The following is a 26,410-nucleotide window of genomic DNA, read 5'->3' on the forward strand; positions in this document are numbered from 1 at the left end:
CACCCCACACTGCCGGAGCCCTCTATCCATCCCCACCTTGCTTTGCAGGCAGCAGCATACACGCCCGCGATGTCTTTTTGGCCAGGGTTTCCTACGTGTTGCATGTTGCAAGGAAAGGCCAAAGCTTTGCAGCCAGGCAGCTTTTAATGGTGCTTAAAACTTCCCACGGATCGGGAACCCACGAGTTTCCTTGGCTGCACAGCGGGGCAAAGCCAGCCCTGCTGCTTTTGCACACACGCATTTTCCTGCTAGCATGAGGATGGCAGTGCAACGTGGCCCCCGAGCCAACCTCGGCCAAACTCCTGCTGCTGTTTAAATGCAAGGTGTGCTTTTCTTCCTGCAAGTTAAATCCCCGTGCTTTGTAATTAATGCAGCAAAAGGGCAGAGCTAGGAGAGGCTGCTCCCCTAACACGCACTCCTCTACCGACAGAGAATCCGAAAGACAGAGCGGAGGACGCTGCCTGGTGTTGTGCAAAGCTCTTGATTCCTGACCTGCAGCACTAAATCTGGTTTTGTGTTGGGATTTGTTTCCTCTGAAACCTGCCGAGCCCTCGCAGGTCTTCCCTGGGTTTCTTTCTGTATGTGCTGCTAATGGAGTTGGCAAGCCTCCCCTGTTAATGAGAGATTGCACCTCAGCGGGCTTATCGGAAATGAAGGTTGTTAATAAATAAAGCCTGGGTCTTTAAGCTTGTGTTAACATTAATCAGATTAATATAAAAGGGGAAAAAACACTGTTTCAGCGGGCTTTGCCTTCCCTCCTGCTGCCTCCCTGTGCAGCTGGATTTGGCCGTGCAGCGGAAGGCAGCTCGGAGCCCAGGGCTGGGGGCTCTCCACCGGGGTCGGAGGGATGGGTCTGGATGTGGGGTCTGGGCTCAGCACACAGGGGCAGCCCCAAACCTTCCATAGTACAGCAGGAGCAATCCCCATCCCAGCTGATCTGCCCTCCTTGGCCCTTGCAAGGCTTTTTTCTGTTCCCACCTGACCCAACCACTTAAACTCTGGTTTGTCCCGTGGCACTTTGGTTTATGCCCCACGAGATATTATTACTTTGTCCAACTTAGCACTCAGCGCCTCTGATTCACCATGTGTGTGTTCCGTTTTCCTCCTGAATCGTTCAAGGCTGAGCAGCCTTCTGCTGGCACACGGTGCCCTGGCCCCATGTCCCTGCAGCTGTGTGCCATCAGCCAGCACAGGCCCCTTTGACATCCCATCATTTCTGAGTTATGGGAACAGCCAAGTGAGAATTAGGGATAAAAGGGCATTTCGGGGCAGCTCTGCCATGTTCCCTCCTCTCTCTTCTCCCCCCACATGCACACACCTGCATTGCCTCTCCTCGTCTCATCTCAAAACCGTAGCGGGCAGCCAGGAGGTCTCTGCCCTTCTCTGGTTGTTACTCTGCCACACTCCCTCTGAGTGGGATCAGGACCGACAGCAGTATTTAAAATTGGGAGAGCAGGTGGTGACCTCCAGCAGAGCTTGTCACTACACCCCGGCTCAGTCTCCAAAACTCCCAGGACGTGGTGACACTCTCACGTCTCCCTTTGATTTGGCCTCAGATTGCTCCTTTCTGAACTCTTCTTTCTGCCCCCTGGTAGGTGCCACCAGTCCCTGAGGCAGTGTAAGGGTATAACAACTAAACGGCGGTGTAACCAATCAGTCAATACGTCTTTTAATTACAACGTGATATTCTCCTACCTCAGATCCAGGAGATGGTCCACTCAGACGCCACGTCCTACGAGTCCAACCGACAAGTGCCCCTGCTCAACCGCCCCGGGATGCTGGCGGGGCCCATGAGCGCGCTCAGCCAGTCGCAGCTGATCTCTCAGATGGGGATGCGCAGCGGTGTCGCCCACGGCTCCCCATCGCCCCCGGGAAGCAAGTCTGCTACACCATCTCCCTCCAGTTCTACTCAGGAAGAGGAGACAGAGTCACATTATAAGGTACGTGCCGTCACACCTCTTCTAACAGGCGGGAGGAGGATGGCAGATGATGTTTTCCAGTGAGGGATAAATCACACTAAATAAGAGCAATAATCTGTCCTTTTTGTATATATCGCTTTTGTGTGTATAGCCTCTCTTGGAAAACCTTGGGAAAGACTGTCCCAAGGATGGGAAAATTGTTTCTGGAGTAGGGTGAGGTGCAGGAGGTTGGTGCTCATGCCTGGGGGGTGCATGCAGCAGCATCGGCCGGGGAGCTGGGCTTTCCTCTGCGAGGCTGGCCAGGTGCGTCGAGCTGCTGCGTGCTCAGTGAGGGTTTTACAAGCAAGGCAAGGTCAGTGCTAGGGCTCTGCAAATTTATTGGCACAAAACTAGGTTTCTGGGGACAGGTAGAGGAGATTAAAACAAGGAACAAAAGTGAGGTAGGATTTCACTGTGCTCACTGGACGTGGCCTGCTAGGGATTGAAACAGAAATCATAAGTAACAGAGGAAAAGTCTCCTGGCTTTTAGTTCACCCAGGTGGAGTTTTATTTATTTAGCAATGTCTTAGGGGCACAGAGTCCCACAACAAAACTGCTGCTGAGCATAGCATGAGGAAGCCCAAGGCTTTCCCAGGGCTTCTGGGACACCTCGGTTATTGCCCATCTTTCTCAAAATGCCCCAGCAAAGCAAACTCTTCCTGCTCTCTCCTGTAAGCCTTCCATCTGTTATCTGTTGGGGACAAATTGCAGCAATTGCAGGGGTGATGCCTCTGCATGCCTACAGGTCAACCTGGGGCTCCCTGGGGGACTTCAATCAGAGCCTCTCAGGGAAAAGCTTCTCCTGGACGGTGCTGATCCAAGGATGACACCATCAGCACTGACACTGTAACCTCATCCCCTAAAAATACCTGGTAGGATTTGAATGTATAACCAGAGCCACAAACAGTGCAGAGACTGGAAAACCAGGAAAATGCTAGGAATGAGCAAAAAGAGAAAATGCTTTTCCATGGAAATCCAGGCAAAGTTATTCTCATCATTCATACAGTTTTTCATCCATTGGCAGCTTTCCCTTCAGGGCATTTCACAGCAGAGTGAAATGTGGATGCCAAAACTGAGGTTTGGTGGACTAAAACTGTACCAAGACTTGATACAGATGGTTGGAAACAGGCGGGGGTTTCCTGAACCCTCTGACTGCACATCAGGAGGGTGCTGTGGGATGTGTTGTGCCACTGGACACCATGGTCTGCCATCTCCCAGAACCTGTATCACACAGTTCCAGGCACTTATCGCAGAGATGAAATCTTTCCTGCCAGTGGAAAATGAGGTTTCATCTTAGTTACACACCAGGTTCTGTCCCTGCCTCTTCCAGCATCCCTCAGCTCTCCCCTCGGCAGCTGGGTGCTGCAGGAGGCACTGGCGAGGACGTGGCTTTGGAGGTCAGACCTCATGTTCCCTCTGAGCCACTGATGCACGTTGGGTAGGAGGAGTATGGAAATGTCCAAATGATGACAGCATGCAGCGATTTGATTTGATTTTTTTTTTTTTATGATCTTAAATGCTTGCCCCCTCATTTTTCCGCCCTGTGAAATGCCCAGCAAGATAAGTGAAAAAAGAGGGATGTGTTTGATGGCGGAAGGAGACCAGAAATGTAAAGACAGCAGCAGAACCGCTGTGTGCCCTGCAGGTTTCTGTTTGCCTTCTCTATATACACAGCTGTTGGAAACATTCAGAGGGACCCATTGGTCGTTGTTTGTATGGCCATTAGTGGTCCTTGTACAGCAAGTCATCAAAGCAATGTCTGATGAACAGAAATCAGTCTTGTGGACAACAAAGCCACACATTAATGAAATGAGTCTGATGCCAGAGGGTGGTTCAGGTCCAGCAGATCCTCAGAGTCAGGGAACCTGTGATTTTAGGATGTGATCTTGGAGGTCTTTTCCAACCCTAATGACGCTGCGTTCTGTGATTCCATCCTGCTGCATGAGCCTTCATGGTCGGTCTGAGTGCGGCTCACCCCATAGGGGACACAGTCGCTCCGGGACACGAATACAGCTCAGGGTCCTCAGGAGTGTTCTGCAGGGGCTGTGGTCTCACCCCATGCTGCATCACACCTGGGGAGCTCCAGGAAAACCAAGCAGAGCCCTGCCCAGCTCTGCAAACTCCAAGCCAGCCTAGGCACAAGATGTGCCAGCTCCGTGCACCCTTGCAGGCATCATCCTTCGGTTTTCCACGAATGCCGTTTGCTCTTTGACGCTGCTGGAGCAGGGCTGGTTGGAAAACCATCGTCAAGGCTTTTTGTATCGTGACTGTTGCTGGCTCCTTTGCCTGGCCACCGACTGGGAGCAGAACAGGTCCCCCCACGGCGCCTGAGTGAATTGAGCGGGATCGCAGTTAGTTAAAATACCATCTCACTCGCTAATGGACTGAAGCCCTGTTATGAATTTTTTTCCTCCTAATAAGGTGGCCTTTCACCTCCAGGCCTCCCATTCAAGCCCAATTGGACAATTTTAAATTAAATGCAATTTTTTTGGTCTCTCTGCTCATTCACTAATGGTCACTGTCTCTTTGATAAATGTCACTGCGCTGATACTGAACTTAATGACCAGTCAAGAGCTGCTGCGTGGAGAACACGAGCGCGGCTGCCCTTTCCTCCCCGTGCTGGCCCGTGCCAGCTGAAACGAAGCCTCTTAAATCCAAGCACTCCAGTGCTTGCAATCAAATCAGCAAATCCATCAGGAGCAAAGCCCTTTTGCTCCCAACACTCACTGGGAGGTGCAGTTTTCACAGTATCTTGGTGTTCAGGTGTCAATTGTTTGTGTGTTTTTTTTTTTTAATGTTTTTAAACCCCTGAGTGATAGACCGGGCAACTTCCTAAGTGGTAGAATTGCCCCGTGTGGCTGGTAGAGCTGAAGCTCCTTTGGTCGGTGCTGAGCGTGGTGGGGATTGCAGGCGGGGGTGCTAGCACGTCACGGGCACCCGCCAAGCAGAGATTGAGACCGCAGCCGCCAGCTGGCAGCTGATGGTTTTATCCTCTGCTGTGTTCCACCTCTGGTGTATTCAGGTTTTTCTCTCCACTCCAAAACAAGGACAGAAATGCTTCCCTGGGGTCTGAGCTTTCGCTGAGCACAGTTAATGCCTCGAGACCTTTGTCAAGCGGCCAAGCACTGCCCAGGGCTCTCCTCCTTTGCACTCCAAGGCTTCTGCAGCCCCGTGTATCCAGCAGGCTGCCCGGGGCATCTCGGCAGAGACTGAGCAGTAGGACCTGATTCCTGTGCTGCCTTCTCTGGTGACATCCCTGTTTGCACCTTGGTGTTTTACTCCCAGCACTGTGTCCTGCTCCCCTCAGTCCCAGCTGGTGCCGAGTGCAGGCTGCAACCAGGCAGTCTGTGATGAGGGGCACCTGATGGATGAGTTCAAAATAACATCACTGTTGTAGCTTTTTCATGGATAGGAATACTTTAGCATTAGCAGGGTGAAACAAATTGGGGGTGGGGGGGAGAATATGTGTGGTGCTGGTGCTGCTGGGTGGGTGCTTGCACCCTTCCTGCCTCAAGCCAAGTCACTGGCAAGGAAAGTCAGAAGCAGCTTGCAAAGGGGGATTATTGGGCAGGGTGGAAACTGAGTCTGGGGAAGTTCAGGATTAAAGGGATCACTGTGAAGCAGTGTGTTCAGAGAGGTCCTGCAAGAGGATGGAAGGAGGGATCTTGCAATGCCAGGGAGAGAGGTGGCTGAGGCTAAGCATTGGGAAAGCCCCAGCATCAGAGGGAGGCTCCCTGGGGGCAAAAGAGACCCCCAGAGCATCCTCACCATGCTGGGAGCCCTCCTCTGCCCCTGCCCTGCCTCATCCCCATCACCTGCGTCAGACAGCACTCAGCTGCCCGCTAAGGGACTGTCTTGGTTTTGCAGGTCACTGGAGAGAAAAGACCATCGACAGACCTGGGCAAAAAGCCCAAAAGCCAAAAGAAGAAGAAAAAGAAGGATCCCAATGAGCCCCAGAAGCCTGTGTCAGCTTACGCCCTGTTTTTCAGAGACACGCAAGCCGCTATCAAAGGGCAAAACCCCAATGCTACCTTCGGAGACGTATCGAAAATTGTTGCATCAATGTGGGACAGTTTGGGAGAAGAACAAAAACAAGTGAGTTATCTTTTGAGTGTTTTTCTTTCAGCTGTTAATGGGGTTTTCCATGGTAGAGGGTCAGCATCACCCCAGGCCCGTTCAAAGCATAGCCAGGGGCTCTGGTAGGATGCTTCATCTCTGTTCCTCTTGTAGGAAAATCCCTGTTGTTACATGGGGAAGCACAAATCTTTCTGACAACAAGTTGTTCTCTGTAAGTACAACCTTAGTAAAAACCTCCGTGGTCTTGCTCTGCCATGAGCTTCTTCTAGCCTTGGATGGGAGATGGTTTTTGTATTTGCCTATTTGCTTAAAAGGAGTGACTGCAAAGTGCTGAAAAACTGTTAAGTCTGTACACCACTGGCCTGAAATAGAATGTTTAGGCTTCAAAAGCTCAGAGAGCAGACCTTGAAGGGGCCTTGCAGAGGAAACTCCTGCCCAAGGGCTGTCAGCCGTGTTCAGGCTGCTCGCAAGGAGGCGCCCGGGCCCTGGTGTAAGCGCTTTGTGGATGCCGAGTCGGTTACTAAAGCCTGTAATTGCTCCATGCCTGTTGAGAAAACCCCAGGGAACGCTTTCCGTAGCATGTACGGCTTTTTATCAGGCAGAGTGAGGGTTGACATCGTGTGCAATACGTCTCTGAGCCCAAACACGCCTCAGCTGACAATCCTCCAGCACCAAGCCCTTAGAGCCTGGCTCCATCCCCCACTGGGTGTCCACGGCCGGGACTTGGAGCAGCTGCATTTGGGGTGGGAGCAACAGGGAGGGAAAAATTGTTTAAATGGACGTCGTGCTGCTAGGACATAGCCTTCAAAAAGCTTCAGGCTTTGGTGCAAGGATGGGTTCAGGAGCATGGAAAAGCTGCCCCAGCTTCTCCGTCTCCTCTTTCTCCTGCCCTCCTCCCTTCCAGCATCCCAGTCTGCCTCTCCCTCACTCCATCTGGCTACAGACATCTCTGTAGATCAGGCGCTGAGCTCGACTGCAAGCGTGGTTTATCTAATGGAAGTGCTGGGGCAACCCTGACTCAGCACAGTGCAAATGTTCGGCTCTTAATTAACAGCGGGGATTAAACCAGTCCGTTTATCTTCCCCGCTAACTCTCCCTTCTTCTGCTTTATGAGATAGCGGCAGCTTCACTGTCTCTTTACACGCGCTTTCTAAGTGGCTCCATTTCTCCCTCTGTAATTGATTTAATTAAGTCATTTGTTCCTTGTCTGGATGCTTAAATATTAACTTCCTGCCTTTGTCTCCAGCTGTGCACTTCCCTCCCAGCCCCGCTGCCTCCCTGGCCGGGGGGATGCTCTGTGGCTTTGCCTCGTGGGATGGGGCACGTTCACGCCTCCAGCCTCTGCCTGGAGAAGTTTCCTTAGTCCCTGCTGGCTTTCTCATGCCAGCAGCCCCCCGTCAAGTTTGTTTAGATTCGTAAGGCAACACAATGGAAAGATGAAAAGCAAAAAAGGAAGTAAATAAAAAAACTAGCAAAATGTCTTGAAAAGATAAAAAGAAGGATGTCCAGCATGTCCTTTCTCCCAAGGACAGCGGGGCGTGATGCACACAGGCGTGGTGAAGGCACGCAGCCTGTGCCAAGCACTCCCTCGGCACCTCTGGGTAGGGGACGGTGACCAAGCAGGACAGCTCGGCAGTGACGGCATCACTGCCCAAAATCAGCCCGGGACCTTGCAGAATATTTTCATATCCTCACTGCAGAAAGCAGTACAAAACACAAGCCGGGGAAAAGCCAACACAGCGAGGGCAGAGCAGACAAGAGGGGCCAAACCTGTGTGTCCTCACTCAAGTCTGACCAAGGTTTCAGTTAAGAAAGCTTCCCCTCACCCTGCTGTGAGAAAAGAGGGTGAATTTGAGGCTGGAGGAGGAAATCTGGGGCTGGACTGTCATCCTGGGCTTGGATCCCTTCCACCCCAAAATTCAGGGAGATGTTGGGGCTGAAGATGCTGCACCACATCTCTGGGCAGCCATCATGCAGACCCCAGCCGCACCGTGCAGCTCATCAGCAATTGCTTTCACCGCTGCAGTTTCTGCTTCAGATGAGGTTTATGAACCTCATTTTCCACTTCCCAGTGAGCACGGCATTTCCTGATCAGGGGACAGCAGGCAGCACAGGGAGGGGGCACAATAAACCTAATTTCCACCATTTCTGCAAAGGGAACTGGGATGCCACCCGTGTGCCAGAGAGCTCAGGCCGGCATGCAGAGGGTTAATTCCCTGCCGTTTGGGCTGCTAATGATTATATGCACTGTAATATCAAAGCTGTAGCTATTTATTTGCCATTGAGCAGGTGCTGCTGCTCCCACAAAGCAAATTTGCTTTCTCCTCCTGATGAAACAAGCAAAATAAAGGTTGCTCACGTCCCATTTCAGATATGTTTTTTTTTTCTCTGTGCACGAGCTGAAAGACAAACACTGAACGGGAACCAGAATGCATATTATGCAAGAAACCATATAATCTAGGAGCATCTTTGATTTGGCTGCTGCTGTCACAGACATGTATTTCACAGAGGGGCTTTTTTTTTCCTTCTCTTTTCTGTCGTTCTTACTGGTTTATCATTTGTGCCTTTGTCATTTTGTTCCTTCTTCTTCTTCTCCTCTCAGCCTCTTCACAATGAATCTTCATTTTCCCTCTGACACAGTTGTATCTAAATTTCCTTATTTCCTGCCTTTTTTTATTTATATCTGTTGCCTGGTGATTTGATCATGCTGTGGAATACAGGATTAGCAATCTCCGTGTCCTTGGGTACCGCTCAAGGACACCTGTTCGGCAAGTGGCGGTTTTCTTCCCCATTTTAACCCCTTCCAGCGTGGCCGCGTGTGCCTCGCAGCCACAAATAACAATACCCTCAAATATCTGCGGCGCCGCATTAGCAGGACCTTGTAATCTGCATTCTTCAACAGCTGGCGTGGCCCTTTCTAAGGAGCTTACATGGGAATCTGAAGAATGTGACTCGAGGAAAAAAAAAAATATTAATACATACTCTTTGAACTTTGCAAATAGTTTAGCAGCTGTTCCCGGAGAGATAGCTTAGACTACAGTGGAGAGCAAAATGCTAATTCAGCTGGTATCACCGGGAGGGTACCTGCCGTCCTAATCCGCCTGCAGCTCCCAGCTTGTTTCGGAGCAGACATCGGCTGGTGCTGGCAGCGCTGTCCGGAGAGCTTGGAGAGGGCTGCCTGATCCGATGGGGATGAGAAGGGTTTCTAATGGGGGGGAAAAGGAGGTCGGTGAGGAGCCTCCTGGTGATGGAGCATGGGGAAGGTGACTAGAAGTGGAAGTTGTAGGTGTCTCTGCTGCTTTCGTTTATAAACCCACGGGCGTTGCATTAGGAAATCCAGCAGCACATTGGGTCGGTGTTTCCCTAGATCCTGGAAGCTCAGAGGAGAGGCTTTAAGAAGCTCCTGAGCAATCTGCTGCAAGAGCCCTGGGTTAAGTCACCCAAAGTAAGCAAAGCAAGGTCAGACATAGCTTCTTCAGGTGGGACTGGAGCTCCAGGGACCCAGCAGGGACACAAAGCACCGGCTCACGGTGGCCCTGCTTTGCCGGGACCAGTCCAGTAAGGCAAAACTGCCCCGTGGCAAAATGCATACATGATTTTCCCATACAAATGGATAGCCTGGAGAATAATACAGCGTGCACACTCCAGGGGTAAATTACCCAACAGAAAAATTAATCGCTCAGCAGAAAATAATAGATCACCCATCTAATCAGATCCATCTGCTCGTTGAACCTGATACATCAGCTGGTGGCAGGACTCTGCCCATAGCTGCAGCAGGACAGACAAGTCCAGGGCCAGCTGTACTAAGGCAGAGCCATCACAGCAGACATCCTGGGGGACCTGTGTGCAGTGTGGCCAGCAAACATCCCATTTCCAGCATTGCTACAGGGCTGGAAGAGCATAGTGGTCGGTCTGGGAGTTGCAAGGAGGTTTCAGCTCCTTCTGAGTGTCAAGGAAAGCCATGTGCCAGAGAAGGGTGAAAGCACCGGTCCCAAGCAAAATGTTGAGAGTTCTGGTGGAGATCTGAATAATGATTGGGAAGATGTTAAAAGCAGCTACAAGAGTGTGACTTCTGTTCTTGGGCAGCAAAATCAGAGCTGTGAAAGATGGGTGTTGTCTGCTTTTCATCCTCCTCGGAGGGTAGCGGTTGGATCTGTCACCTCCTCTGCTTCGTTTTGGAGTCTTCACTGGGTTGTCCTGGAGCAATGGCTGATTTACACCCAGACAGCACATTGGAGTCAAGGCAGAGAATAAAAAGAAGGATTTTTTGAGGACACTTCAATCTGCGGTAATTTCTGCTTGAATATGTGTCTATCCATTCATTCTCCAGAGGACTGCTCCACGGCACTGTAACTCCACCCACGTGCTGGAGGAGCTCTCCTGAGCCACCAGAATTGATCCCATAGCAAGAGTCTTGCAGGGAGGTGTCCTCAGGGGGGTTGGATCCTGTAGCTGGGGGAGCCTGGGGACGTTGAGCACTGCTTAAACCCCTCCTCGTGGTGGGTGCCAGGTGCTTCCCATGTCCAAGCTCGGTGGCCTCAGGCTTCAGCAATCCAGGGTATAGCTGTTAGACAGAAGGAGACGTGCTGAGATTTACAGCCAAAAAATGTGGTTTGGGTAAGCTAAATTTGATGGGAGGAGGACAGATTAAGTTGTCCCCAGGAGATGGCAGGAGGGACATGGAGGGGAGTGCAGGGAGGTGAGGAAGAGCCGGGGGGGATAGGAGGGTGGCGTGGCTGTACCTGCTGCATGCGTTTCTGATGGAAGGATGAAGCCATGTGGAGGCTGCATGCAAAGCAAATGGGTGGTGTGGCGGACACTGCCAGGCGGGGAGGAAGTGCTTTTGAGCTGTCATTGTAAGTAGACCAAAAGTTCTAGTGATGCAAAGAGAGATTTTCAAGGAAAGGCTATAACTGTTACAAGAAAAAGTCCTCCAGATTTACAAGCAGAATAAGATCCAAATGTATACATCTGAGGGGAAAAAAGTCACGGAGTCAGAGAAAGGAGAGCAAGGAGAGACTTAAGAGGTCAGCCAGACCACACTGCTGCCTGAAGTCAGGATCATCTCTACTTAAGCCATTCTTGATGGATATGTGCCTAATCTGTCCTTAAACCTTCAGTGGTGGAGATTACACATCTCCCCAGGCAATCTCTTCCAGTGCTTAATTATCCTTCCTGTTAGGAACACTCTCGTCTTGCTTAGCCAACATTTCCCTTGCTACAGCTTAAACTTATTGCCTCTTTTCCTATCTGCACTCGATGCCGAGGATGGTTCGCTGCCTCCTTCTTCGCAGTGTCACATTTGCAGGCTGTGGCTCCTCCTGGTCTTCTGTCTAAGTAAACAGAGTCCTTCAGCACCACTCCGGTGACCTTTGTGCATTTTTCAGCTCCTCTCTCCTGATGGTCTCTGTCTCTTTCTGGAAACAAAACGCCCCAAACTCCAGCTAGGGATGCAGCAGAGGGGCTCCGCAGACCTTGCTGCTGCAAAATGAAGGCAGCCCCCTGCACGGAGTATCAGAAGGGGCTCAGGGCAGAGCTGGGGTCCTTTTTGTTCTTGTCCAGCTCGGAAAGCAGCGTTGTCGTTCAGGGGCTGGGATGCAGAGGTTACTGACAGCAGCTACTGCTGTCGCTGCCTGCACGACACTGAGCTGCTCGTGGGCGTCAGCGGGGTTTGGAATAATTGTCTTCTCTAATTAACTGGTTATCAAACAAGAACATTTCATTACGGTACAATTACTAGCTGCTTTGCTGAGACACAGAGGTGTCAGGATTACGATCCCAACATATGCTTCTTACAGCTCTGATTTTTTGTTTTCATAATCACTAACCGTTTCTGCTCCCCCCCCCAGCCCACCCACTCGCTTAATGACTAATGAATCCTCCTGCTAGCAAATAAGAAAAATAAATCAGCGGGCATGGCAGGTTAGAAAGGAAAACATGCAAAATGTTTTGAGGATCCTTAAATCTGATAAATTACTTGGAAATTAAAATCCCTGGGAGAAAATGGGATTTAATTAGAAAGTAACATGGTTTTGTCAATGTTTAAATTAAAATTTTAAAGGGTATAAATACAGCGCTGAAGCTGCTTTTACACAGAGGATTGGTGCGAAGTTGTGTGCGGGGCTGTCGCGGCAGGCTGCGTCTTTGCTGTTAAACGCCCGCAATGGAGCAGAGTGTGGGTGCAGGAACGATGTCCCCTCCTGTAGCACCGCAGGAGACCCAACACAGGGACAGTCACCAACCAGGTGAAGCCCCGGGAATGCTGCTGAGGTGGAAATAGCCGGGTGTGGGAGAGCAGCCATGGGCATAGCATGGGCTTGCCCTCTTCTTGCCCTTCCTTGGACCAGGCTCGTGGCCAGGGCTGGGGCAGGAGCTGGCCTGGGGCTCAGCCACACACGGTGTCTCTGCAGACACAAGCACAGCACAGCCCCCGCCTGCTAGGGAAGACAAGGACGGGTGAAGAGTGAGAAAAAAGCACAAAAGAACAAGTGGCTGAGATGAAGATAGGCACCGAATTGGTTAGTTAGGCATTTATTTGCATTTGGGTTAAGGAAGTCTAACTGACCTGCCCTCTCCCTGTCCACAGTCATAAATTGAAGCTTTTTTTCCAGACAAATCTTCCTAATAATCAAATTTATGTCTGTGTAGCTATGAGTACTTTGGTTTCCTCCATTGTCAAGAAAAAAAAAAAAAAGAAAGAAAAAAAAAAAGAAAAAAAAAAGAAAAAAAAAAAAAAACACAACAAAAAGACACACTGATGGCATTTTGCTATTACAGAGGAAAAAAATAAAAATGTTTTCAATTCATCAGCACCCATCATTATAGCAGGCTGAGATGCAGGAATTCATATTTCATTGTGCAGGCGCATCAGATACCGCAGTTACGAGCATCTGCTGGAAGCAGAGCTGATGGAAACCCCATGTCTCTGTTTTACAGTAAATGCTGGAGTTACTGCGGTGGGCTACGGACATCGGGGAGGCAAGGGCTGTAGGGAGAGGTAATGGCCTTTATTAGGGTAACTGATACGGTTTGAAGAAATAGTTGCTTTTCACAGGCAAACTCTTCTTCAGGCTGACGTTTCAAAATGTAATTTTGTTCTGAATGGACCAAATGTAATACTTGCCGAATACCATAAAGCCAAAGACAAACTTAGGAAAACGCTCAGTTTCAGAAAATTACCGTCTGAGACCTCCGGTGTGTCCAGGCAAAATGTTTCACTGAAGGATTCGCTCAGATTTAGCAGTGAAAATCCATTTTTAATAGAATTTATCTGTGCTGATTTTAAATTGAAATTCAAGTAAGTGGACATCTCGGCTGCTGGAACTGCTTTTTTCTGTTCAGAGGTTATTTTCTATCAGAAGGGAGTTTCGGGCGCTGTCATGGCAGGTGGCACAGGAACTACAAAAGCACAACATGAAAACAATGCTGAGTCAAATCCCAAACAGAAGAGGAAATTCTGCTAAATTTGCACAACCAAAACCGGTTTTGTGAAAGCACTGGTCTGCTGCAGCATTTTTGCTTCCTTGCTTGAATTTCAGCGGCACCACCCTTTTTTTTTTAAAGTCAGTGGGAATCACCCCGAATCTGTCACCTCCCAGCATCGCCCCAGGGCAGCAGCACTGATGCCGGGATGCTCAGGGCTGGGATGTTCTGGTCTGGGCACCCAGACACTGGGTGAGAGGAGCAAGCAATCAGGCTTCCTCGGAGCGATTTTTAACTATTTGTTCCCAACCTCCCCCATCCGTAGGAAATTTGCCGTGGAAAAAAGCTCAATTTTCCCACCAAGCTTCAGCACATTGACTGTTCAAAGCTGATGTTGTTTTTAGAGCAGAATTAAATGTATGCAAAGCTCTTCTAATTGAAATTACCTTCATTTGTGCCGCTTCGAGTTTCCAGTGGAGGAGAGGGCTGATGGATATTTTACTTGGGAGATTCTTCCTTTCGCTTTTTTTTTTTTTATTATTATTCCATTTTAAAACATTCTTCTTGCTTGCTCGGCTTAATCTGTTTTACCACACAGGGAGTCATCCTGCCTGGATTGTGCTGTTATACTTCCCTGCAAGGGGAGCTAACTCAGGGCAGAAAGGAGACCAGCCCTGTGAAGCTGCAGGGTGGAGAGGGGAGAATAAACACTAATCCACTCCTACAAAGCTTTTTCTTTACTTAGCGTAGCAAACCCTCCTGATACTTACTGTTTCTCTGAAAGCCCCAGCTCCTCGAGTCATAAGATTAGGCAAAAATCTCAACTTTGATATGCCAGGGAAGGGGCTTCCCAGCTGCCAGAGCTACAGAGAAGAGCTGCAGAGTGGGAGCTCTTGGCTCAGTAACAGGAAAGCCGGGAAAATGAGGCAGTGGTGTAGGATTTCTGAATGTCTCACTATTTTTTGTTATAATTTGGGGATTTGGACCTTTGTCTTGTTTTTCCAAAAGCCTGGATCGCAGTCTCCTCCAGTTCCTATCAGGAAGTGAATTCAGTGGTTTCTCCCTTAACAGCCTCCCAGGGCTTTATTTGCTTGATTTGGGGTAAATTCCTCTCCAGCAGAGCTGAGGTTTTCATGCATGTGATTCAAAGCCCCATTGCCATCAGTGGGAGGGGGTCTGACAGAGCAGGCAGGGTGCAGCCGAGCCCAGCAGCAGCCGGTGCTGCTTTATTAACCATTCTTCATTGTCTGGTCCTTTCAGGCTTATAAGAGGAAAACAGAAGCGGCGAAGAAGGAGTATCTGAAAGCCCTGGCCGCGTACCGGGCCAGCCTGGTCTCCAAGGTACGTGTCTGCTGCCTGCTCCCACCTCAGTGCCAGGACCAAGGACGGGCACAGAAAAAGGCAGGGACAGCCTGGTTGCTCTCGTGGCTGCCACTCCACAAACCCGCTTCTCCTTGCTGCCCACACCTTCAGCTGCCCCCTGAAGTCACATCTCTGGTGACTTGGTCCATCTCTTGGTCCATTTGTGTTGTTTGGCCAAACACAGACACGCAGCCCCACAGGGCCTTTGCAGGGTTTCCAGCATGCCCACAGCTCCTGGCACAGCATTGGGACATGCTCCAGGCAGTGCTGGTGCACACTGGGTGCTGCGGGTGGCAGAGCAGGCCCGGAGCATCTTGATGACTTGTCCGGTTCCAGCTCCCTCAATGTGCTGTGCTGTATGTACTGTCTGTGCTTGGTACGGTACCACAGCCTCAGTACTTAAAAATCACATGCAGCTGCCACAGGAGATAATGTGATGTCCCAGATCTGCAGGATGCATGCAGCTGGTGGTGGGCTGGAAAGGCTCAAGGCTTTTGCACAGGCATGAGCACTATCACCATTAACTTGTGAACTGATCAGCAGCAAGGACAGATGTCTAAAATGGGCATAGAAAGGGCTATTTTGGGGTTTAAAAGCTCTTCTTAGTCCCTCTGGTGACCTATGAGGGTCTTGATTTGAACGTGTGCAGCATCAATGTGGGGCAGGTGGCATGGAGGGCATGGAGTCACCACACATCATGATTTCATTTTCTTCCCCATCTCTCCAATAACCAATTTTTTTGCAGAAGAGCAACTATATTTTGAGTAAAACAGCACAGTATGTTCCCTGCTGCTGGGTGAGAAAAGATCTGGAGGATTGTTACAGAGCCCATCACTGGACAAAAACCTCATTGTCCGAGACAGAAAATGTCCTGTCATTCGTCCCTTTTTCCTGCAGAAATGAGGCCACCATTGTGTTGTGCGTTATAGGCCCACAGGGCTGCAGGAATGCTCGAGATTAAGCAAGCAGAATTTTTACCATCCCGTTTGTGCTTTACGGGAAGCAAAAGTGATTTTCTCACCCACCTGTTTGGACCCATGCGGTGAGCTGCGGACAGGCAACTTGCCTGTGTGCCGGTTGATGCCTCTCCCATGCTCCAGGCTCTGCCGAATGTACGGTGGAGTTTCTGGAGGTTAATTTCAGAGGTCTGGGTGCCAGGCCCAGCCTGCTGCCCCCTTGCTAGCCCTGGTGCTGGAGATGCACGTGCTGGCTGGGTGGGATGGGAGTGGGGCTCAGCAGTGCGGTCAGCACAGGCTCCATGTGGACGTCTCCGCAAACTGCGCTCCTGCCCTGGTGCCTGCAGCCTGTCTGGGCAGCAGAGATGCCTGGGGACAGATAACCACCCTGCCTTCCTCCCTCACCCGCCTGCGGTCTGTTTTCCCACAGAGCTCTGCCGACCAGGGGGAGACGAAAAGCACCCAAGCCACCCCACCTTCCAAGATGATCCCGCCCAAGCAGCCCATGTACCCGATGCCCCCGCAGGCTTCGTCGCCCTACCCCGGCCTGGGCTCCTTCCTGTCCCCGTCGGACCTGCAGAGCTACCGCGGCCACCCCCACCCCAGCCTGCCCCGGACCCTGCCCTCCAAGCCCATGCTGCCCAGCATCAGTGCCTCCCCGCCGCCCGCCTTCCAGATCAGCCCTCCCCTCCACCAGCAGCTCTCCTTGCACCACCCGCAGAGCTCCCTCCTCAGCCAGCCCCTCAGCATGCAGCAGGTCCCCCAGCAGCCCCTCCTGTCCCCCCCCATGGCACTACAGGTACAGCCCCCCATGAACTCCTCGCCTCCTGGGCAGCAGGTGAGTGCTCGGCCGGTGATGCGCTCGTGGCCCCCAGCGGCGTTTGGGAGGGGTTCACCAATGGTCTTCTGAGGTGGTTGGGTGGGTGGTCAGCGGGAAGCCTCCCGGTGACGCTGCTGAAAGAAGGGAGGGCTGAAAGGGTGTGGGAGAACGAGAGGTGGGGATCACCAGAAGGAAGAAGAAAAAGGTAGAGGGAACAAGGGAACATCACTAGCAGGATGGAAAATGAATGTTTTTCCAAAACATTGGAGAACATCGCTGTGGTGGCAGAGAGCCAAGAGGATGCCTGCACGTATGCTAACCCTACCAGCAGGACACGAATCACATGGACCTGGCTACAAGGTGTAAAACCTACCAACAGAAACCACCCCTAGCCATGGCCAGCTCAGGCTGGCAGCCCACATGGAGGCGTCACTGCTTCCCTTCTCTAAATCCAGTAAGAAAATGTGTCTGGAGGAAAAACTGGCAGTAGTAAGAACCACTGCCTCCACCTTATAGAGAACATGCCAGTACATGGAGAGGGAGATGAGTGGTTTCCAGAGTTTCTCCATCTGGAATATGAACTGGACCAACTATTCACAGTGAAGGACATATGCTCTGAATTCACAGCTGCTACCATTTACTTGATGATACTTTTAACTGCATTATTCACCCAGATGGTTGAATAATTTGTGTTTCACGTGTTTACTAGCTATATATCACAAAATTCACACAGTATTTTAGTGATGTACAAAGCTTTCTTTCACATAATGTGACCCATTCAGTTTGGAACTAGCTTTGAGAAAACAGAAACTGTTAATTTTGGAATAGCTACTGCAGTGAAAGCAAGGAAAAGGAGAGTAGGGATGTGGAAGCACAGTTATCCCTGTCAGTAAGAGAAAGATGACATATTTGGGAACATCAGATCCTAGAACAGGTTTTCATTCCCAGCCTGCTCAGGGTATCCCAAGGAACGTCTGCAGCATGGTGATTTTACTTTGGGTCTACATAAGCAAACGTGGCTTCTGTAATTCAGTGATAGCCCACATGCAAAAATGAGCGTAAAAGGGGATCCTCATAATCACTTTAATTGGGGTATTTTTTGTTGCTGAGAGCAGCATTTTGTGAAGCTTCATTCCACATCTTTGTTAAGAAAATTTTAAATGGTTAAAAAAAAAAGACATGCTTTCTTAATTTTGACATTTTGGAGAAAATCAGATTCTTGGTCAGGTAACTACCATGATTCTCTTTCTTTATATGCACTGCCTAATTAAGCAGGCCCCAAAAAATCGGGATCGCGATGGGCTTTCAGATAAAACAGCCCCACAGAGCCCTTGTAAATTGCCAGCAGTGACAGCTGATGGAGAGAGTATTGCTTGTGTGGCTGTTCCTTGCCTTGTTACCGTACATTACGAGGGGCTAATGCATTACTGCAAAGGGAGCTGCACTTCGAGTGGAAAAATGGGTTTGACTGCCCGCATGCTGATGTGAAGGCTTTCCTGGCCATGCTTCTGCAGCCACTTACTGTCCCCTCGAGGACCCAAAAAACAAGAGGTGGGCAGAGGGGTGCAGGGCAAACGTGGCTGCGTGGACACCTGCTTGCAGCATCTCACGTTCTGCTCAGTCCCACCAGGGGGTTTCAGGTCCTGGGCTGGACTTGCTGCTTTCCCAATGTAAGTGCTCCCACACCTTGTACTGCAGTGTTTTTGGGGCACACAGACGTGTCTGTGCAATATTATTAGATCATTGTTTTGTCCTGCCTCCGTGGCTGCGTGTAACCCTTCCTTTCCTCCACCCCGCAGGACTTTTCGCATATTTCGTCTGAGTTTCAAAACAGCGTTGGACCCCGTTCGCCTGGTGCATCAAATCCTCCAGGAAGCACTGAGTGGGACAGCGACTACCCCAGCAGAGAGTGTGGGATCAACCACTGCAGGCCAGTAGACACAATGGGGCATCTCTCGTGTGCTTTCTGTCACCTGAACGGTGACCATACAGTCGTCTGATGTTCAAATAGGGACGGGTGATAAAAAGAGGAAAATGCCATGTGGCACAGTTTGCATCTCCTTATCACGGTGCTTCCTTCCTCCCATGGTCTGACAAGAGCTCTGGGCTTGAAGAGCCACTAGGGTTGAGCCATCACTGAGCTGCAGAAGCAATTTCTGCAGTGGTTTTCCTGCCTCCTCCAAGCCAAATGGGTCAGCATCTTTTAACCAGAAAGTACAGGATACACAGCGAGATTGTAAATTGTTGGTAGTCCAGCAGCTTGCAGCAGTTGAGAACCTGCCCCCAAACATACAGCAAGTGGTTAGGCTCGTTATGGTGAATGATGCTCACGGTTTCCTCTCCTCTGTAGGCTCACTGATGTGATGCTGTGGAAGCAGGTAGCTAAAAAAATCATGGATAATTTCATCATTGGACATGAGGGGTTTTCTCTTTTTGGGGGTTTCTATGCCATTGGCAATGGGAGACCTTGACACGCTTCCTTCCAGAGCAGGACAGGGAAGCCCAGCCTATTGCATGCATTGGGTCATGCATGGCCATCACCCAAGGAACAGGAAAGAAATCCATGTCCTGTGAGTGTTTGGTGCATTATGCCCTGGAAATGAGTGTTTTAGAACTACTTGTCAGATTATTATGTGGGCTGGCCAGCAGCGGCTGCTGTGTGCAGCCCAAGCAGCCAGTTTGTGGTTTTGCTGCTTGCCTGAGAGAACTAAACTCTTGTTGAGGAGCTCCACTGTGGCTGCCCAGTGAGTCCCAAGAGATGGTGGGCTTTGAGGGCATTTGGCCACATCCGTAAGCAAAGTGCTTCTCCTTCTAAAGTGTTTGCTTTTATTGCCAAGGCCACAATCTCTGGCTGTCTCTAGCAGCAGGTCCCTTATCCACCCTAGGGTTTAGCCATGAGAGGGTTCAAAGCCTTCTCCTCCCATGAGCTGCGTGATGCTCTGGTCCTCTGCACCTTGCAGGAAAGGCCACCGACATCTGTGCAGATCTTTCCCCTTGCAGCCTACAAGCTCCAGCACGAAGGTCCTTTCAATGCTGCTTGAATTCCCCAATAATTAAAAACATCACGATTGTCTCAAAGCTGGGGAGCAGTGAGGGTGTGAAAGCCATTTCCAACCTCAGCCTAATCAGGTGCTCTTGGTTCAGCAGTAATAGTTTCGAGACTGCTCTTGTACTCTGTAAAACAGGCACGGGGTTTGCTGCTAGAGCAGGTAGGGAAGGAGGCTTAGTAGCTTCTGAGTATTGTTTGATTTGCTTGAAGTGCTGGAACATAGTGCTTTCACTGGAGATAATAGCAAGCTCCCAGGCTTTTCAGAGTACAGCTCCTGCCTGTGCCAGCAGTGCACTTACAATGGCTGGGCTGGGCACAGACTGTACAGACATTTATTTCTTTCAGGGAAATAAATAACTCACCGAGCCATTAGAATATGGCTGCTGTCTGCCTGCCGAGGGTGCTCAGCTACAGGGATTATTCTGGGCTCTGCCAGGGAATTTGGCGTGGTCCATACTGAGGGCTCCGCAGACGACCCAACAAGAGGAAGCTATTTGGCGCTAGATGATAAATGTAATTTTAGATCCTGTGGGCAAAACACTTGGAGGGTTATGGCACACAGGTCCCAGTTTGCAAAGGAGCTGAGCAGAAGCGTCTCCCAGACACAGGTGAAATGCTAACGTTGCAGGCAGGACTGGGTTTTGTGTTGCTAAAACAAGCTCTTTGCCATGCGGCTGGAGCACCGTATTGTTAGCAGAGGGCCCATGCAATTCATGATCAAAGCTCATGCATTTCATGCCTTTGTCACAGCAGAAATATCGAATTTCATGGGTTTATCGCAGCTTCCTGGAAAAAAAATATATTTTAAAACCAGACAGATTATGCAGAGACTTCCAGATAATTATTAGAGTAGGTTACAGCAATGAACTCAGATGCATATGGATCAGTACTGCCGAGAGCGCTTAGTGCACTAAAAAATGCCGTTGTCTCTTAAGGAAAGAGCCCATCTCCTCTGGCTAGAGACAGACGAGCCGCTGGAAACCCAGCTCCCAGAGCTGACTTTTTCCATTTGATTGTAAAGCCTGGGGCATCAGCAGTGCCACCACCTCCTGCTGCTGCCAGCCCCTCGTGTTTGCTACCAAAGTGTGTGTGCTGTGCTGCCTGCAGTGTCGGCACGCATCTGTAGGACCAACCCTCTTACTGCTGAACTGCAGCCCCTGTGTCTCCGTTTGTGCTTGTCCCAAAAAGAGGTTTATCTGGCTCTCATCATCTTCTTCCTGCCTGAGCTCTTTCTCCAGTTTTGCACTAATTGCAAGCTCTGATCAAAGTTGCCCGTGGGCTCACCCTCGCCTCCATGCCATGAGCTTGGTGTTTCCTCAGTTCCTATGATGTCGGCACTGGGTTAGCTGGGGTAACCCCCCCCAGTCTTGCATTTCCTTTTGTGTTTTTCACCCAGACAACTTCAGAAAAGCCAACGAGATTGGCTTTCTCTCTGTCCCTCCTTATCGAGCAAATCCTTTTAGGAAGAATTGCTGAAGCTTTTTTTCAGCCAGTCAGTGCTAGTTAAAATGCCATTAAATGATACTTCTTCACTTATACCCCTCAGATCCAGGATCCTGTGAGCAGGCACGCCTTAATTCATAAATGAGCCATATGAGAGAGGGATTTAGATGTTTCTTAGCCCATCCCCTTCCCTTTTCTTAATGAGTTTGTGCTCACTGACTTCCATCCAATTTTCCTAGCTTCTTCTGGGCTTAAGCCCAAGCTACCCTAGATTGCTAGCAAAGTCATGGGCAGCATTTCTCCATTCCCACTCCGTACATGACTATCACCTCCCACAAGCAATTGCAGCATACAATTTCAGCACTTTTTGCCATCGTATCACAAACTATATTTACACAGCCCCCCATTTCCCCTACCTTGTTCTCATGCTTGCTCTTTCCCAGGCACCCATCGAATACCTGTGTTTTGCAGTCACTTTCTCCACAGCAGCTAGCTCACCTCTACCAAGATTGCAGCGTGGTTTGCAAATACTTGCAAGTCTTTCCTAATTCCTCAAGGCACCTCACCATTTTTTCTGCTCTTTCCATACCAAAGCTCTCTTTGGGATTCGTTCACTTTTGCCTCCTACTATTTAGATTTGGGGTGGTAACACTGAACTTGAGTCATCTCCCTATGTCCTTCTCATTTGCAAGAGGTAACTGTATCCACCAGGTTTTGGAGATGCTCTTATTCAGACACGGTGTTACTCTGAAGATGCTGAGAAACCTGCACCTAGATGGCCCTGCTTTGGGTGGAATCAGACAGCTCCAAGGCCCTCCCAGCCCGTGTTGATCTTTGTGTATTGTCTGAAATCCCCATGGATTTTACCTTATCCATAGCCTAGGCCTGATAGTTATGTGAGCTGCTGAAAACATACCTGCGTGTTGTTGCATGATGTTGCCATTATAAATGTGTTGTCATTGGGCAACTTTTCTCCCCTCTTCCCACTCCCTTGGGCTAGAAGCTGGGACGCTCCCAGGTATGCCTTGTCCAGACGCATGATGCCATGTAGAGCCACTTCATCCCGATGCTGACAGCCGTGCTCATTCCTGCTAATGATGAAGCAATCCACTCTAAGCGGGGGAAGTTTCTGAATCAGAAACTAAGTGAGCAAAATCTCTAAAAAGACAAAGACAAAACCCCACAAATGCACTTAGTTTGGATTCAATTATTTATAGTAATACTCCATAATGAACTGGGAAGTGTTCTGTAGCATATTTTGTAAAATTAATGAAGTTTTAGTATTGGAATACCTCACTGCTGCTCACTGGTATTAAATCTTTGCTGAGTGCAGTAGGGAACACTCTGCATTTTAAATGCAAATTATAAAATGTGGAGACTAACAAAGTGCAGACTCTTCTGCACTGCACTCTATCAGCAGCAGCATTGCCTTGCTGTCTGCTCTTTCCCCATTATTCCACTCACAATCACACCCACACCAGAATTTCCCAAAGCTCTGTAATGTCCTTCACTACTTCTAAGGCCCCAACAATGTTTCTGCCAGAGCAGTGCAGACGATACAACCCGCTCAAATGAAGTGGGTATCAGAGCAAAGCCCAAATTGCCCTTCAGCCAGGGAGAGGGGCACATTCATCTTCCAAGGGCTTCTTTTGCCTCTTGCTGCCTTCAGCAGACTGAGGGGCAGACTGGCTGGTGTTGCTGTCACAGCATTTTTTCCCCTTACTTCCTGATTATTAATGTTTCTAGTTGTACTTATTTTGGGAGAGGAGGAGTAGGGCGTTGAGCAGGTGATGTCTCCTGTTCCCACAGTCTTCAGCCACCTCACTTTTGTAAATCCTCCTGGACACCCACAGGCATCTTCAGGCATAAGCCCCTTAATCACATTTTTGTGACCCCCTACTCCATGTGCAGCATCAAAATGACACATTTAATCCAAAAGTAAGTGCACCTTCCCTAACCCCCCATGGCTGAGCCTGTGTCTGCATGGTGGAGGAGCTGGTACCAGTGCCACACCTGCATGCTCTGCAGGGAAATCCAGACTTGGCCCTTCCCTGCAGCCCAGCGAGAGCCAAAATTCCCCGTGGAGGTGACCTGGTGTCTCAGCCCTTATTGTTACAATTCAGGATGAACTGAAACTACATCAAGCTCTGAGTCCCGAGTGCCTTCTGCTTGGTTCCTCTCCACACACCTGCCCCTAGGTGCCAGCCACTGGATGCTTTGCATCGTGGAGCCATAAAAGCCTCGGTGGGGCTGAGAGCAAGCATGCCAACAGCCACGCAAGTGCTTGTTGCTAGCAGCCAGCTCTCCTGAGGGACTTCCCGGACATTTTCCAGCCTGTCTCACCTCCTGCCTCTCCTTTCTTTTACAGCATGCTGCCAAGGGACAAGGCGCTCTACCTCACCTAAGGCTCACCATCCCTGTTCGGGGAGGCTCAGATGAAGGACACTTGGGGGGGGTCTATCCTACAGACTACACGGAGAGGCACCGAGCAAGTCCTACGGACGAGCAGCAACCACTGCGCCTCGTCGCTGGCTTCGATCCCAGGCTCCAAGAGCAGTTTTCTCTGATTATTTGTGAACTCTAAAGTCTACTTTCTGTGGAAGCCCAAAACCTCATAAATCATGAAGAACAAAAATATATATATATAAAAAAAATAAATAAACACAAAACCAACAAAAAAAAAGGGGGGACACCATTTTCTGCTTGCCATCAGCTTAGCTACAGACTATTTTCCTAGTGAACTGCTTTTAGACACAGCATAAGCCCAGGTCTGGTGTCCTCAAGCATTAGGCCAGCTCAGTAGGAGGATGCACTCTTTTGACTTGCTAACAGCACTAAACTTTGTGCAAGAAAAATGTGAAGTTTGTGTGAATATTGTACATGCAAAGGCCTTGGATGTCTGGCAAAAAAAAAAAATACAAAAATTAAATAAAAACTATTCCTAGGTAGGTGGGGGGAGAGAGCAGAAGGCAAAATATGAGAGAAAAATGTGAAAAAGATCATGAAATATAATTTGTTGGATAGTTGTAAGTAGTTTACTAAGTGTTTTAGAGCTGTGCTAAAGACATCTTTAAGATTTTTTTGTGAAAAAAAAAATTAGTAGTTTACTTTATAGTAAAAGCATTTTATATTAATTGTAGCACATTTTTTAGTTATACATAGAAGGGAGATGTGTATAAAAAAAACAAAAACAACAAAAAAAGCCTGCCAAACTTGTTTCTATTATTTGTACAGCAAGAAATGGACAATTTATATCCATGTTCTATGGCATTATTATATTTTTTCTGCCATATGTCCATCTATTTAAAAATTGCTGACAATGATTTTTGTCTATTTATGAAAGATTAGAGAGCATAATTACAGTTTCTCATAAGGTGCATTTTTTTTTTTTTAATTTTTTATTTTGTTTGAAGGTGCTGCATTCGCAGCACCTGGCACATTCGGTTCACAATGCTTATCTTACCTTTCTTTATAATAAAACATATGAAAAGTAGAACTGAACCGGTCTCTCCTTATTCTGGGGGCAGCTTTCGCCAACGTGGCTCAAGGTACACAGCCCAAAAATGCACCATGCCTTTTCCTCGTGCTCCTGAGCTCCCCCATCCCTTGCTCCTCTCCCACCACATCCTCACTTGCTTTCTCCACCCCCCTTGCTTTGGGTAACAGTACGTAATTAAATATGTCAGGGACCACCCCGACAATAAAAATTATGGCTGAGCAATGGCAGCCATGCTGACAAACACACATTTTTCCCGTGTTTTATTGGAAAAAACCCTCTTCACACTCAGCAGAGGGTACCTCCCTGTCTCAGCATCAGCTCGTTGCCCTGTCCATGCGGACACGGGGGCACTGTGCTGCCCAGAGGCCACCACCAGATGCCCATAGGAGCCCAGTTCCATCTCTTCCTAGGAAGCCTGGTGAACACATAAAAAGGATGGAATATTTGAATGGCATAAAAACTAACACGACATGAAATTTCACACCTCAGGCCACTTGCTTGGAGGAAACCCGTTAATTAATGTACCATTTTAAGCCTGTTTTTACAGGCAGCCTTGGCCGTAAGAGTCTCCCCTCACAGTGTTACTCGCACACAAGTTGCTGTCATTTAGATAAGGCCCAATTTCTGCAGGGGTGCATTTAAATAGAAAAATGGGAAGCTGCAGCATGGCTGCGTTTCTCACGCAGTTCAGGGCATCAGGTCTCATTTAGGTCCGAATGTCATAGTTAAGATCCCATTATCCCCACTGTTACCTGTTTATGATGAAAGTGGCTTTAACATTTATGTTCTCCAATGACTTAAAATAACTTTTTAAAGCCTTCAAACCATTTTAATAATCCAGAGGGAGCTCACCCTTCAGAGCTAAGGATTTTTTTGATGAGATAAATGGTCTTTTTCATTGCCTAATGGTTTTACACACTCTTCAGAAACACTGCTGTGCCCTGTGCCTGGTGCAGCAAGTCCTCTGTGGTGCCAGGCCCTGGCCCTTGCTGACCACCAGACAAGGAGCATGGGGGGAGGGGGGTGGGTCCTGCTGTGTCCTGTGGTTGATGTGTACCCTGCACCCTGCTGACAAAAAAACACACCCCAAAATCCCACCCTCTGCCACCCCAAAGCTTCCCACTCTGGCCTCTGTGGGGAGGCAGGGGTGAGGCCTTCACGGGGCGCGGTGGCCTTGGGAGCAGGCTCTGCCCTGCAGGCCCCCTTGGCGGGCTGGGAGAGATGGGTGGCGAGCCCCTGGCACCCCGCAGAGATCCAGGCGGGTCACAAACTCCTGCAATCAGCCTGACACCACGTCTGTGTTAGCTGCCTCTTCTGAGGCCGTGGCAGCGTCGTCGTGAGGCCATCGAGTGCCAGTCCCCTCTGCTGAGGGCATTTGCCTTCTCTGCAGGAGAGCGAGACGTGAAATCAAGATGTAACTCTACAAATCAGCTTTCATTAGAACAGCTACTTGTTTAACCCCACTCTTCCTGTTCTCTAAAGAGCAGGTACAAAGCAAAAAGTGCCTGCTCCTTGTCCCGTTAACCCTGCTGGTGTAAGCACAGAGAGCCTTGGCACGAGCACAGTGAAATCGGGGCTCTCCCAGCACAGGGTGCTAGTGGTGGGCAGTGAGCAGAGCTGCTGGAGGAAGCTGTAAACGTGGGGCTCTTCCTCACTGGTGCCCAGCATCGGACCATGAAGCCCCCTCTGACCTCTGTCATCTTGATCCATTTGAAAATGAAGCGTGGAGCATAATAAAATTTCCTGAGGAGCAGCGTGCACGATGGCATCCCGGCCCTGCCTGGCTAGCTTGCAGTGAACAGATAATTACCCTGCAGTATCAGA

General features: G+C 49.5%; 1 protein-coding gene and 1 long non-coding RNA gene across 6 annotated transcripts in view; one reads left to right on the plus strand and one right to left on the minus strand.

The window, feature by feature from the left end:
• Positions 1 to 24,583, plus strand: part of TOX2 (TOX high mobility group box family member 2) — a 136,758-nt gene extending 112,175 nt beyond the window's left edge. For all 5 annotated transcript variants that reach the window (XM_084537704.1, XM_084537707.1, XM_084537705.1 and 2 more), the window contains 6 exons: positions 1,701 to 1,940; positions 5,826 to 6,053; positions 14,718 to 14,798; positions 16,206 to 16,613; positions 18,395 to 18,525; positions 23,456 to 24,583. In XM_084537704.1, coding sequence (XP_084393830.1) covers positions 1,701 to 1,940; positions 5,826 to 6,053; positions 14,718 to 14,798; positions 16,206 to 16,613; positions 18,395 to 18,525; positions 23,456 to 23,492 — 1,125 coding nt within the window. In that variant the 3' untranslated portion in view covers positions 23,493 to 24,583. The remainder of the gene's footprint in view (positions 1 to 1,700; positions 1,941 to 5,825; positions 6,054 to 14,717; positions 14,799 to 16,205; positions 16,614 to 18,394; positions 18,526 to 23,455) is intronic.
• LOC311445497 lies at positions 8,289 to 14,693 on the minus strand. Its single transcript, XR_014698450.1, has 3 exons — positions 13,904 to 14,693; positions 13,215 to 13,433; positions 8,289 to 10,599 (listed from the first exon to the last, which is right to left on the minus strand). It is a non-coding gene; the product is annotated as an uncharacterized lncRNA (long non-coding RNA).
• Positions 24,584 to 26,410: the final 1,827 nt, after the last annotated feature.

Source organism: Aythya ferina (assembly GCF_964211825.1).
Source record: "Aythya ferina genome assembly, chromosome: 16".
Classification (NCBI taxonomy): Eukaryota; Metazoa; Chordata; class Aves; order Anseriformes; family Anatidae; genus Aythya; species Aythya ferina.